Genomic DNA, 15,088 nt, shown 5'->3' on the forward strand with positions numbered 1-15,088 from the left:
AAAAGTAAACAAAAAAGCAAAATAATATGTGTTGTGTCTGGACGAATTATTTTTCATAGCTATCCGATAGTTATGTTAAGTTAGTGCAAAGCAATTTAGTGTAACATATCTTTCAATTTGTAGGCAACTGCGTTTATATCCAGCAGCATGATTTTTAAAGTAGAATTTATTACAGAAAGAATGATCATGTATCAGAACGCATTAGATGTCAAAGAGGTTCCGTCAAGCGATAGTGCCACTTTAGTACAATCAATAATAAGAATTGATAGTCCAAACGTAGCGCAATAGCTGAGCTAACTTACTACAGAGAAATTCCAAGCAATATACGTCACAAACATTTGCTCTACGGATAAGCTGCGTAAAGTTATAAATACACTCTATAACAAAAAAGTCGACGCACCAAGAAGCAATCATCCGATTGCTTTGAAATTTTGTATGCATGAGTGTTTTTACAGGATGTGCAAATGATTAAAATTTGGTGTCCAATAAATTAAGTTTGATCTCCAGCGCATCGAAACTGCGCATCTAGCGGATGTATATATAGAGCAGTTCTTCAACAGTTGTTAAAAATTTTGGTTTAAATGCGATTCAGATTACCTTTTAACAACTTAAAAATGCCTTGCCGCATGGTTCGTGCTCATTACGAGAAACTGTCAGAGTTGAAAAGAGGTCGTATCATTGGATTGAAAGAGGCCGGTTGGTCAAATCGGATAATCACTCGTCTTTTGAGTCGAAGCGATGGCGGCGATTCGAAGATGTTGGAAAGGATGGGTGGAAAATGGCATAGTGCAGCGTCAGGATGGTGGCTGTCGACCTAGGGTCACAACAGATTGTGATGACAGAGTGATTGTCCGAACAGCTGTAACAGCGCTTTCTTCATCTCTATGAACCATCAGACGTTCAACCCAAACACTAGTCTCCATCATGACTATTTTCAGACGGTTTGGACAACGAAATCTACGCTCGTGCCGACAGTCAGATTACAGTGGCGCATGGCTCGATCAGGTTGGAATGGAGCCGACTGGGGACGTTTAGTCTTTAGCGACGAATCCCGCTTCTAACTGTGTCATGAGGATCATCGAAGACGTGTTTGGAGAGACCCAGGGCAGATGGGGGATCCTGGTTTCACTTTTGCACGTCATACTGGCCCTTAACAAGGCAATATGGTCTGGGGTGCCTTTTCCTTTGATAACTGGACCCTCTTTGGTCGTAATTAGAGATACACTTACTGCACAGTGGTACGTCGGCGACATCCTAAGACCTGTTTTGCTGCCGTTCCTTTTGCAGTACCCTCGGCTGGTTTTCAACAGGACAATGCCAGATAACATACGGCACGTATTGCTATAAACTGTCTACAAGCTTGTCTATCTCTTTCGTGGCCTGCCAGATTTCTCTCCCATTGAGCGTGTCTGGGATATGATGGGATGGCGATTGCATCTGCAAGGAATGTTGATAACCTCGTCCGGCAGTTGGAGCGAATTTGTCCGGAAATACCGCAGGACACCCTCTGGGAGCTTTATCGGTGTTTGCCACGCCGTGCTTCAGCTTGTATCCCGGCTAGGGTCAATACCTTATTGAACTTGTTACTGTAACTCCGACATAGATTATTCAATTGTTCTGAGAATTTAATCATTATTCAGTGCACTGTCTTTCTATCCACCAATTTTCGTCTCAATATGATCACTCTTTCTTTGTGCGTCGATTTTTTTGTCATAGAATGTAGTTAGCATCGATGTTACTAACGCAGAGATATTGCGCGCTAGATATGAGTGGATGTTCAAGCAATTTCGTATGTGAGCGGGCTGTACGAAGCCAAACTTTAGTAAATCACAGATTCAAACAGAGTTTATGTTTTAACTCGTGTTAATGGTTACTATCCTATTTTTCTTATCAATGTTTCGTAAGGGTTATAATTTTTAATATTAATTATTAAATATTTAAAAAAAATATTAGTTTAAGAACAATATACTAATGATTTTACTCTTCCTATTAATAAAACTAAATCAAGACTAAAACCATATACATATATATATTATTTTATTCTGTCTAATATGCCATTTGAAATCATTTGTGAAACCAAAAAGTCTCGTTTTTGAACCCCAAGTTTACAGTATAATACACTCGAAACTAAGCAAAATGACTCTTACATAGAAAAAAATGAAAGATTCTTAAATCCTAATGACTAAAAATAATTTTACATTTAATCTAAAAACAATGTTTTTAAAATTGAATCACCGCAACGGCCTTCACAGGGGTTTGTATTGCTATTAAGTTTATTTCATTCTAAATTCAAAGCTTTAAATCTATGACATTATTACTATGCTTTGCTTGGTGTTAAAATGAAAATGAAAATCCTGATTTTTTTAAACGAGTTATTAATTATGTGTAGCATGTTTGTTCTCACACTTTTAGTTACAAGCTTCAAATACTAAGTGAAAATATTACTTTCAAGCTTAAAAATTTAATAAAGTTAAAAACTTCGTATTTCACTGTCTGATGCTGATTAAAATGCAGTAAAATCCTTATATTGTGAAATGAAATGCGTGTTTTCAAAACAAAAACTGTTGGCTCACATTTTACATTTTAATGTTTAATCTGTACTAATCCGTAAACATACATTTTCTTTTTTCTTCAAATTAGTCTTTTGGTAAAATATCATGATAAAGGAAAAATATTTAAATACATATTTACGTAAAGTATATCTTACCAACAAATTTATTTGAAGTCACTTTTTGATAATGTAAGGAATACTTAATAGTAAAATACAGTAAATATGCATTTAAATAAAAGTAATTAAATACATGTAATCCATCAAAGTAGTTTTTTATCGATGCTGTTTAGTTACTCTAAAATATTTATTTAAAGTCTTTTACTATCTGTATAAAATAATTAACATCAATTTGTTTCATCAATGTAATGTCTTAATTCATCAAATTGTGCTTTAGGAAAACTATTGAGTTCTGCAAAGTTATTCAATACACTGCTTTTAACAAACTGCAATTCCTTGAATGTTGCTGTTTAAAATTTAGTTTAAACAGAAAATCGAATTGATCTGAAAACGTTATTAATATTCTAATGGCAAGATATTATTCATTTTAGTTTCCATTGTTTTTCGTAATATAGGGGAGGGTGACCCAAAGCGGGTAAGTTTTCGAAGAACGCTCGAAAATTTTAGTTTTTGGACTTTTATAGCAACCATTTCGGTTTTATTTCCTGTTCTTGAACTTCAAAATAAAGAGTGATTTTTGAATTTTTTCAAACCTAATATTTATTTAGTATTATCAAACTTTGCAAATGTTTGTAAAGCCCGCTTTGCCCTATCAGGGAGCCCAAAGCGGGTAAGCTTAACTAAGAGTGGTTTGGTACTTTTGCCAATCAAATATGAAGTTATAGATGGTTAAAATAGTTGACTAGCTACCTGCTATTATATAAAAAAATGTAAAATAGTTGAAATTATCCAAAGTCAGCACATTTGTTTGTAAACCATAAAGAAATAACTGATTAAATTAATAGACTAATTAATTGCCATTCCAAAAAAACTTTTAAAGTTATACTTATCCTATTCAAATAGAAAATCTAAGTCAGTACACGAGTTTTAAGAAATTATAAATAAATGTATGGTTAAATTCCATACCCGCTTTGCCCAAAGGCACGTTCTTTATAATAATAATTAAAACCTTAAGTTAAAAAAAGAAACAAACGAAATGACTATCGTAGTTTGTAGGTGGATGATGTCAGAATAACGTAATATTTTTGCCAACCAAAAAAAAAAAAAAAAAAAGCTGTTCTTCGACTAATCACAAGTTAGAACATTTCCTTTTTTATTTTTAGAAATGTATCATTTTTTTAAATTGTAAGACTGGTTGCGCCATGCCACTTCACTGCCGCTTCGCTGAGACTGATTAAAACTAGAGGGTGTTCATGTAAACACGACATACATATGCATCGTCGTTTGTACACCATGAGGGGCATACGAAGGCCTACTCGCTTTGGGCCATCCTCCCCTATTTTATACTTTATACATGAAAGGGGGAGGGGGAGTTCACTTATACGTATGCTAGATGGCTTTACTAGGATGAAACCTTTCATATAATGATATAATGCTTTTGACGGTGCAATGACGGTGTAATTAGTTGGTTTCAAAAATTATTGCTCTTATATTAAATAAAAGAAGTTCTTTTCTTAATGTATGACTCAGAATGTGAAAAAAATGTTAATTTTTAGTTGTTACTTTCCGTGAAAAATTCTCTTTTCTAATCAACCGAAATGTATCTGAAGTTATCTTTTCTTATTTTGTCACTTAACTAAAGATATCCAATTTACCTTTTAATTTTTTCACTATCAAGCAGGTATTTCCTCCAGTGTAACTGACTGAAATCTTACTTTATGATACACAAATTCAGCAAACTAATGATCAAAAGAACCACTTCTAAGTAGCTAAAAATAATCGATACAATTTTTATTTCTTACTGGAGTTAGGTTAGTTTATTCTTTGAATTTTACGTAAAATATAATTCTCTATGGTGGGAAAATTCATTTATAGAGTTATAAATTACGATAGACACATGTAGTTTATTAGTTTGATTTACGCAAATGAAAACATAAAAGAAACGAAAACAAGTTTCGCACGGCTATTAAAATAATGTTTTAATAGTTAAACTATTTTTTTTTTGTTTGTGTTTTAAAAACAAGTTACAATAGTATATAGATGTGAAATTCACAAATATACTTATTCCTTGATCCCAACATGAAATAAGAAAGTTATTCTAAATGAAATTGATGAAACTGTCTGTTATAATGTTGCACTTATTACTCTTTCAAATAAAACACCGCAAACAGGTTTTTTTTCACGATAATTTGTAATGAAAACCATTGAATATATTCATGATCGCTGTTCTTGTATACTCGTAGCTTACAATAGCATACTTTTAGAAATTAAGTAATAGCTACTTAGTTTTAATAACACTTAATTCCGATTATAGTTGACCCATAAAACTCACCTTCTAGATGCACCCTCGCAAAAATTCAAGGCTAATATTTCAACGTAATCTCACACTTAAGATGTTTCAATTCCCCCCATAAACGTTCATCAGTTTCCTTTATCCTCAGAAAAGCCTCTTCGTAGGCGAATATCCGACATTTTCCGAGGCTTGCTCGGATCCCCATGAATCACTTCCTGATACTATTTGGTAAGTCACTGCGAGCGAAAGCTTCCACCTAATTCTTTGTTTCCTTTTGTGTGTTTGGCAGGCGGAAGAGAAAGCGGACCAGTTCCTGTGATCGTATTCATCCACGGAGAATCCTACGAATGGAATGCTGGGAACCCTTACGATGGAAGCGTTCTGGCCAGCTATGGGAAAGTTGTTGTGGTCACTGTCAATTTCCGTCTTGGAGTCTTGGGTAAGTCTGCTGTCCAATTTGTCTTCCTTTGATGCCATTTTTCTGGCAATCTTCTTACATCGTTGAGGCCATTTATCGCAGGATTTCTCTTCGAGTCCGCTAAACCCTTTTGATGCTTTCAATAATAGGCTGGGTATAATCGAGAACTCCCGGATTCGTGGTTGCCTTCAAAGAGCCCTGCTGGTAAAAACCGGAAAAGTTGTCATAACTCATAGGTCAAATGGAGTGGAATACCGGCTGGAGCTAAGGTTAAGCCATTCATAAACGAATGACGAAATTAATTTTGCTGTTATGTATTTAGTTTTTTTTTATGGTATTATATGGGTGCTAAAACGTACTTAAAAGCTTTTCCATACAAAGTAATTGATATAGATCGTGATAATCTTGAGATTGTTTTTTTTAGGAAAAAGCATGTAGGTGTTTTTTTTTTTGTTTAGTGTTTTTTTATGTTGTGTAAACACTAAACGAAAAATAGCAAAATATTTTTCCCATTTGTTCCTCAAATGAGAATTAATGAACAACAAATGTAGGTAGGCCAAAAAGCGTGAAGAATTTGCATAATACAGCTGTTATCCACAGGGGAGATTTCTCTTAAGTATAAAAGTGTTCAACGTGAAAAATCAAAGCTTTTGCATTCGTTAATAATTCTAATGCATTGGGAAAAAAGAATTAATGTCGTTAAGGGAATGAAACTAGTCTTTAAAAGAAAGCTTTCCAGAAAAAACCATGGTGTATTTTACCCTACTGACATTGGATTCTACAACGATTTTCTTTAAAAAAAAAGTTAATTATAACATTTTCCACACCATAGAAACTTAGCTGTTTTAATTAGATAATAAAGCTTTGGGTCAAGACACCAAATGAATTTAAAAATACGTTTAAGAAGGGATTAGTCACTTTTTTCTTGTTTTTTTAAATTATTGAAAATTACATCTCAAATTTTTTTTCCAAATGTTGTAAACGTTTTTTTTTTTTTTCGCAATTTATAGTGTGTATGGTTATACTTGATGTGGATTGCACACATTATAGTTTTTGAGACAGGAAACGTCCAATTTTCCTCAGTCACAAAAAGAAAATGAAAAGAATATACTTAAAAATAAGTACACAAAAATTGTCGTTCTGTATGAAACGCAAAATAATTCACGACCTTACGCCAAACTGCAAAATAGGGGTTATCTAATTATTAATCTTCTTTATTAACTTCTAAATTATATAATTCATTAGATATAACCTAAAAAATATATTAATGAAAATACCATTACTGATATGAAGTAGTATTTGTGCCAGGGCTGTTGATTTGGAATCGGAGTTATACTGATTTGGAGGTAAAACAGTCGGCATCGGAGTAGGGAGTCGAAGGTTTAAAGTTCCAAGCGTCGGAGTCGGAGCTGGTAGTTTTCCCTCAAAGCCTGCAACTCTGTCAGTGCCAGCGGAGTCGGAACCGGAGTCGAAGTCTTAGGTTCTACAATTTCCGGAGTCGGGGTCGGTCAATTTCCCTCCGATTCCGCAGCTCTGATTTGTACCACAAGGGAATACACATATAACTTTTGTAAATCAAGATGTCAAGCTGTAAAAAGTCAATCTAGTAAAAATAGTGCATTATACGTGTGTTTCATCTGAAGCATTTAATTTGATATTTGGTATTTTAATATTGAAAGAAAAAACAATGAAAATATGAAAAAAGATTTTTCACAAAACAAAACAAAACAAAAAATCTGTATGTATATTTTTTAATCATTCTATTTCGAATTAGAAGAGGTTTCCTCTTTTATGCCCCATCTTAATTTTCAAATAAATATCTATGAATAAAAATAACTTTTCATTTAAAGTAAATATTCTTTTTGTCACCATTACATACAGTCTACTCTCATCACGTGAACATCAATGCTTTCAGAAATGCAGAGAGAACCTTTCAAGAATGTATTTCACCATATTTCTTTCCAACTTTTCTTTTTTTTCACGTTTTCTCTTTTGAACCACTGAACTACATTTCTAACATGGGTACCCATGTTTACATAAATACAATACCTTCTAAACTAATATTTACCTCATTTCTTAGGCGTAAAAGAGTCTTCTTGTATCTTTCTTCCAAAAACATCCGTCGCACCCTCTCCAAGTTAGTTAATCAATACGCAGAAGCAAGGTCAAATGATCGCGTTAAAACTTTAGTTTTCCAGTTGCTCCAGGGGACTTGCAAAGAAAGGGGTATTGTAGGGATGGTGGGGCATTCGAGTACCAACCTTGTTCTAAAACGAAAAGAGAACAAAGTGAATCGTTTTCAGTTATCAAAATAAGTAAAACATAGCAATTGAGACGCAGAGTTCGATTTCCGATTCGGTGACATTCTACGACTAGATTTAAAATCAATGGATTTCGATTGGGCCGAAGTAAAGTTTAATTAAGTTTTGTTGTCAATTGTGAATAGGAAAAATCCGCGAGAATATAAAGGGAGAAAAAATGCATAGCATTTATTTGCCACCCCGCTTTTATCCATGCCCTTTGTGAGCCGGTAATCGAAGAAATAATTTCTGGCCAAGCAGACTTATATTTTTGCTTTTATCTTAAATATCGTATTCCATTACAAGGTTGCTTATTTAAACAATGTTTTCATACTCTGGTTTCTCTTAGAGTAATTCAAAACTTTATGACAAGTAAGATGGGTTATAACTCAATGGATTTTAAGTTTGTTTGAATTATTTCAGGTATGAAAAATTTATTATGAAAAGTTGATCACAATGCATGTGATTTTCTTTGAACCAGGAGTAGTTCGTAAATACATTGTGAAAAGATTATTTTTCTATTTCTTACACGTTTCGCCCTTACATATAATTTGCGACATTGTACTATTTGAAAAGGCATGCTAAATACATCCAATATTTTATTATTACTGTTTTAATTATTTGTTCCGTTTAGAATTAATTTGCAATATATTAGATCCGTATTTTTTCTTTAAAAATATACAGTTTAAAATTGATAAAAGTTATGATCTAAATTAAAGAATGATTCAGAAGTTCTTACATAATATTTTGAAGTGTCAATTTGTTTTGACCGTGGAAAGTGTAGTAGTTTGTTACAAGTTTAGTTAAAAGGATAAACTAATAAAGATATAAATTTCTTTCACGCAAGAAATCTGTGTAGTAAAGCTTTTTTTGACTGAGATTGTAAATAAAATTGAGTACAGGGGTGTCGCACGTATAACACTCGGTTAATTCGTTCCGTGTAGTATCGAAACCATGTTTTACGAGAATTTTTTTTAAAATAAAAGTTTTACTTATTTTTAATACTAATTATGTATGTGCATGAGAAAAATTTAGGTTAAGATGTATCGTGTTATATCGAAACCGTGTTATACGAGACTTAGAAATAATGTAAAGAGTATTTCCACGATGACTGACGTTACAATTTGACTCTATTTTTAACTTACAAATTCAGCGCTGTCTTGAAATTAAATTTTGTTTCTTCTAAAGTTGATCGAAAATGTCATGATATGGTACATCACTGCCTCCACAGATGTTTTCAGACTTGAGGAAATTTTTTTGTGTGAAATTGAAGGGAATAAAGAAACATGACTGATGTTACGCAGAAGAGACAAATGACTTATATACAATTTGAAATTCTCTTCAAACTAATAAAGTAATATCTAAACAGATTTTTTCCCCTTAAAGTATAGATTTTAGACTTGATGAAAACACTTTGTTTTATTGGAAAAACTTAAAAACGGAGAGTATAAAAATTATTTAACACCCGTGACTGATGATACAAAGATTTTGTGACTGATGTTACATTTACAATAAATTGCTGCAATTATAAATTATTTCTCCTTAAAAATTAAATTAGCTCATGTTTTGTTTAAAATTGTATTTAAATTACAAGAAAAGTGCATTTATAAAGTTTTAAAAGATATATTTTTGATGTATTTCATAAAATAAAAAGTCCTCTTGAATTTATTACATCTAGTGTGCTAAATATTTTATTCCTTTCTAACGTGAATAATAAATTCATTTGACATTCACATTGACAGGCTATTTCCAATGTCTTTCTGCTTGAATCTTGACAGTCACTAAATACTCTTAGTTTTTAATTTCAATGCATCTAACTTCTCGTGATACAATTGTTAGTGATATTCTTCAGGAACCCGTTCTCCAGTAGCAGTCAACAATTTTGGAACATGTTCTGCTGGAAGTGATTCCCTCCTTTACTGCAAAGAAAGTGTTGGTGCTAAGCATCTGCTGCAGCTTATAAAATTTAAAAAAAAAAGCATTACTCAAATATAACTCTTTATAACATGGCTGCAAGTCGGATGGTGATAGCTCTGAAATTTACATGAAGCTGTGACATTTAGAAATATTTCTGTATCTATGATATAGCACTTTTTTTCAAATGTATTATATTCAGAATTAGTTGTATATGTTTGTCAAATTTCATGTTGGAAAATTTTTTTACGGCTTCGGTTTTCTTTTGTGAAGATATAACAAAGAGCGCTTTTAATAGCTAACATATTTTACTAAGACTTCATTATTTTGAAGAGGGGTAATGCAGCTAATAATTAAAACCTGGGACTTCAATACTTTAAATTTGTTCTACTCTTGTTCTACTTCATCATCTAATTTCTCTTTTTAGTTCCATTCTGAACTAACTTTGGGTAATTATGCTAGGTTTTTTAAAATTATTGTACTTATTTTTTATCGTCCACTCTTTTTAGCTTCTATTTTGTTTTAATTTTTGTAATTTTCATGTTTTTCTTTATTTCTTAATTATATCGCCTCCTTTTTTGCCTTTCTGCAGCAATCAATGGCATTTGTGCAATTTGTTTGAGGTTTATTACCAAAAAGAGAAATGTGACTGATGTTACATATTTTAAATAAGTTTTAAATAATCAAATTCAAGTATTTTCTAAGTATTTAAGGAATTAATATTAAAGATATCATCATAAATGAAGAGAATATGACTTTTTATTAATTTGGATTTGTTTTTGTTTAAGCAATGCAAACTTTTATACAATTTTGTGACTGATGTTACATTAGAGAGTATGAGGCCTAATTTAAAAAAAAAATGTTAAAAAACAATTATAACAGTTTAAAGTTTAAAGACTAATATCCTTCCTGTGTAAAATAAATTTCAATAAAAAATAAGATTGTAGACATAACAATTAATTTCCTAAGTGAAAAAAAAAAAGGATTAACTTTTAGAGCCACTTATACAACGACACATGGGCACGAGGTAGTGCCCATAAAACTTACAAAAAATGCGTTTATACCTTTTTTTTTTTTTTTGGCATAGTTTTATAAAAGTCTTTTTTCCTCATATGAAAGGAAAAAAAAAATACCGATACAATGAAGTTTTTTTTTTACTCTCATGTCTCTAGTTTCATGGAATTGCCCTAAATCAAGGGATGTGTACCGTGTCATATCGAAACCAAGTTTCATAATACAAAGTAAAAACTCATTAGAGTTATCAACCATTAACAAAATGTATTAAAACAAGAACGATAAAATTCCATCTCTTATAAATATAACATTCGAGTTATATCAAAACCATGAAGAATTGAATTAATGTTTGGTAACGTGTAATATCGAAACCGTGTTATAATAATCGCAAATTTGGTACCGTGTTATATCGAAACCGTGTTGTAGAAGTATCGTGTTATACGAGAGACGCCGGTACACTATTTGAAATTGGAATTTGGCAACTAGTGTTTAAATTTTTAAAACTAGAAGTACTACATGAACCGTTTTTTCCCGCTGATTCGTAAACTAAGATATACTATATTTTATAATTTAAAGTAATATTAGTTTTAATATTTTACTGAAATTAGATTTTCTCGATATCTTTTTCCAGTCAAGCGAAATGTTCACGCCAAAAATACCATATTTTCAGATAATGTTTTAAATTTCATTAATACATATATATATATATATATATATATATATATATATATATATATATATATATATATATATATATAGTTCACAGTTCCACCACTTCACAATCTTGCAAAACTAGTCCTAACCAATCTTAACACTTCAGATTCAGCTGTTCAAATTATTAAATCGATAATTTATTTCAAAGCATATTGAACAATGTTTAATTCATTTTTTTCATTTAAATTGATTTCAACTTAAGCATACACAATTATCCGACAGTTATCAACAATTTATTAATAAAAGGGAAAATTAAAAGTGTTTTAGAAAAAAATAACTTGCAACACAGGTTTTATTTTTCAAAGTTATTTGCAGCTTACTCACCTTTTCTGATTTTTTTTTCTTTTACGAAATTTCCTTAAAAATGTAGACACGTATTTCAGGACTGCAAGGAACCTATATTTCAACTAAAAAAAAAAAAACTTGTAGCTTAAATGACTTCTTTGAAAAACCTTTTTTTTTTAAAGTAAGTTACATATTCAGAAAATGTACGTCATATAAAAATTAAAATATATATCCACTAAGCAAAAAAAAAAAAAAAAAGAAAATCACTTAGGAAAAAAGTTTTTTTATTCAGATGACAATAGCGTGGCGATTAGTAAAAAAAATTACGTAAAAGTAAAACAATGAGCAAATTATTTTTAAAATCAAATATAGAGCATTACGGGACAAGTTCATGAGTAAAATATACTCACAAGAAGTTTGCAATAAGTAGTGAAAAGTTCAATAAGTATATGAAGTAAGTAAAAATGAAAATTTATACAAATTGAAAATGTTCTTTCTGTTTTGTGGTGCCAAGCAAGCATTTGTTTATCACACAAAAATTTCTTCAGATGTTGAAAAAAAAAAAAAAAAAATGGCGGTCCTCGATTTCGTTTTTATGCGAAATCGCGAGCCTTGTAGCGTATCTTTTCATTCAAAGAAACTGTTCTTACTCATGAGTTTAGCGGAATTACTTTATATACTGTCATTAGAGGAAAAGTCGTATCGAGTTTAAAGAACCAAACTTGTCCCTGTTGCTGTAACATACTATCTCAGTGTGTATTCAAAGGGCTCTTATGATGATGAGAAGTTTTTGGATTATATAAAAAACCATTATGAAAGTCCTAGAGGGTTTAAGCAATATAATGCGACTTTCTTACTACTGTTTTTTTTTCTTTTTTGTCACGTAAAATATACATTTGCTTCAATTTTCATACAATTTCACATTTGCTTCACCATATAATATTTCCCGTAAAGCTAAATAAATTCAATCTAACACATTAAATTAAGCATATTATAAATCTACTGTTAAATACTATAATTCCCATCTCCCCCCCCCCCAAAAAAATTGATTTTTTTTTATTTTTTTTTTTTAAACTTTAAATTGCAAGGTCATAAAAAGTTTTGTCTGTAAATGCCACAATCTTTTTTTTTTTTTCAAAAATGAACTGCCCCCCCCCCTATTTTCAAAATATACAACTCCTTTCGCTCTTCATGCGTTTGTGAATGCAGGACATTTTGCGGACGGCAGCAACAACACGACATTCAGACAAAAGAATCCGTGTTACAAAGAGTTCTGAAGCAAATTGCATTCCGATTTATTGGAGATCGAGTGAGTATGGAATTCTACTGATAAATTAGCTAAATATGTTACAGCATCTTATTTACTTGACCACACAGCAACAGGAATCAAATTTTGCCGTACTGTTAAATAAATTGAACCTGGGGTGGACTTGCACTACTTTAAAATTGAATGTACTTTAAATACTATCGAGAGCTAAAACTACCATATCCCAAAAATAGGATTCAAAAATTTTTTCGCTCTAAATTGTTTACAGATCAATAGAGTTCTATCTACAATTACCATTATCTTCATTTTCTTCCAAAAATGGACTGCTCCACTGCCAAAATAAACGCCCTATGTTGTAGTTACACAATTGCAATAAAAATCAAAGTTCTTTCTCATTATTCATGTGCCTCGGAATTCAGAATATTATTCCAACCGCAGCAGCAACAACACTACATTCAGACGAAAGAATCCGTGTTACAAAGAGCACTGAAACAAATTGCATTTCCCTGATTCATTACGGTGCGAGTGAATGTAAAAGTTGCCGGTGGAAACGCGACAGCCGATTTTAGAATCATTCACCGACCCGATGGTCCTCGCAGGCCTGCCACTTTTAAAAAACGGCACCACCTCGCTCAAGCATTGAACAATTCATTCCCAAAAATAAGAAAAAAGGAGAGAAAAATATAAGAATAAAACAGAACAGTCTTTGAGATTTGGAAGCGATTCGGCCCTTAGATTGATGGTAGTTGAAACAAAATTACATCCTTGGAAGGACACGTTCGTTATAAATGTCCCCTCAATCCTGCCAACCATTTACGGTAATGGGTTCAAATGCTTTGTAGCCCAAATGGCGACTCATCTGTCTTTGTCTGGCAACGCGACTTGACTTACCGCTGATATTATCTCCCTAATGGAAGATCTTCTTCACACTTCTCTGTAACCGCACCTGAGAACGATGATGAAGATCGGTGATCCGAAAATACAGTGTGTCCTAAAAAAACAGGCTTTATATCTTTTGTTCCATAGGGCTAAATATTTATGCAGCCGTCTCTTGCAGACGAGTGCATTTCAAGAGATAAGGAAACATCGCTATAGACCGGAGATTACGACCGACTGGATGTATTAAAATTTAATGTTTGCGAAATAAATGTGATGATATCATTTTAAAATTCTAAATATTTTACAGGAGAGCATTATTAAGAAATATAAGCTTTTAAGCTCTTTCCCCTTCATAGTTTTAAAACATTTATAGAATAGAAAATAGAACTATAACAATGTCAGAGAGTTTCATTTTTATGTTAGGGCTTAAGGTGGAAACAAAAAATATTCTTTAAAATTTTTCTAAATAGTAAAGTTAATGACAAAACATAAAGTTATGTAATTTAAAGTTATTATAGAAAATGTGTATGCGTTTAAAACAGTATTAAAAATATCCATTCTATGCTGGCAATTTCTTTCTTTTTTTTTTTTAATTAAATTAATTATTTATTTTTCTATGCACTCAGGTATTTCTGGCTGCATAATGTTTGTTAATAAGTATGCTCAAAGAAGTATCATTACTAAATCATAAAATAATGCAAATGTCCGGAAAAGTAAATCAAACTGTACTAATATTTAAAAACAACATTTGCACTTCAGTCGTACAAAATATATTGTAAAAAGTACAAGAAAAATCAAAAATCGAAGTTTATACGATTTCTTTTTTTAAATCGATTAAAACGGAAAAAAATAAACATACTTCTTTTTAAAAAATGCAGTTAAAAAAATAAAATTAAGATTTTGAATTGTAACCATGTTTTCGGAAGAAAAAAAAATGGGATAACCACGTACTTTTGACAAATTAAAACCATTCATTGTAAAAAAAAAATGCATCTATATTAATATATATTTATGTAAAACTACTTCCACCCTAAATTTAGTGTAGTGGACGGGGAAGAAATTCATGCTGAAAACTAAGTTTAAAATATTTTTCAACAGAACTAAAAATTTAACCTAAGACAATTTCAAAAGCTTATGACTGTACTAGGGTATGAAGTTTACCTGTGATTGACAAGTATATAAAATACCATTGTAATACTTGGAAATATGTGTCTGAGGGTAACGGTTGCGAATATATATATATATATATATATATATATATATATATATATATATATATATATATATATATATATATATATATATATATATATATATACATACGAGGGCAAATCAA

The 15,088-nt window shown here is 31.3% G+C and overlaps 1 protein-coding gene across 1 annotated transcript in view; it reads left to right on the forward strand.

Moving 5' to 3' along the window:
* The first annotated feature begins 5,164 nt into the window (after window positions 1-5,164).
* LOC129218726 (neuroligin-4, X-linked-like) overlaps window positions 5,165-15,088 on the forward strand; it is an 86,968-nt gene continuing 77,044 nt past the window's right edge. Inside the window, exons 1-2 of the mRNA XM_054853048.1 lie at window positions 5,165-5,189; window positions 5,251-5,400. Coding sequence (XP_054709023.1) covers window positions 5,165-5,189; window positions 5,251-5,400 — 175 coding nt within the window. The remainder of the gene's footprint in view (window positions 5,190-5,250; window positions 5,401-15,088) is intronic.

The sequence above is a fragment of the Uloborus diversus genome, chromosome 3, assembly GCF_026930045.1.
Source record: "Uloborus diversus isolate 005 chromosome 3, Udiv.v.3.1, whole genome shotgun sequence".
Taxonomy (NCBI): Eukaryota; Metazoa; Arthropoda; class Arachnida; order Araneae; family Uloboridae; genus Uloborus; species Uloborus diversus.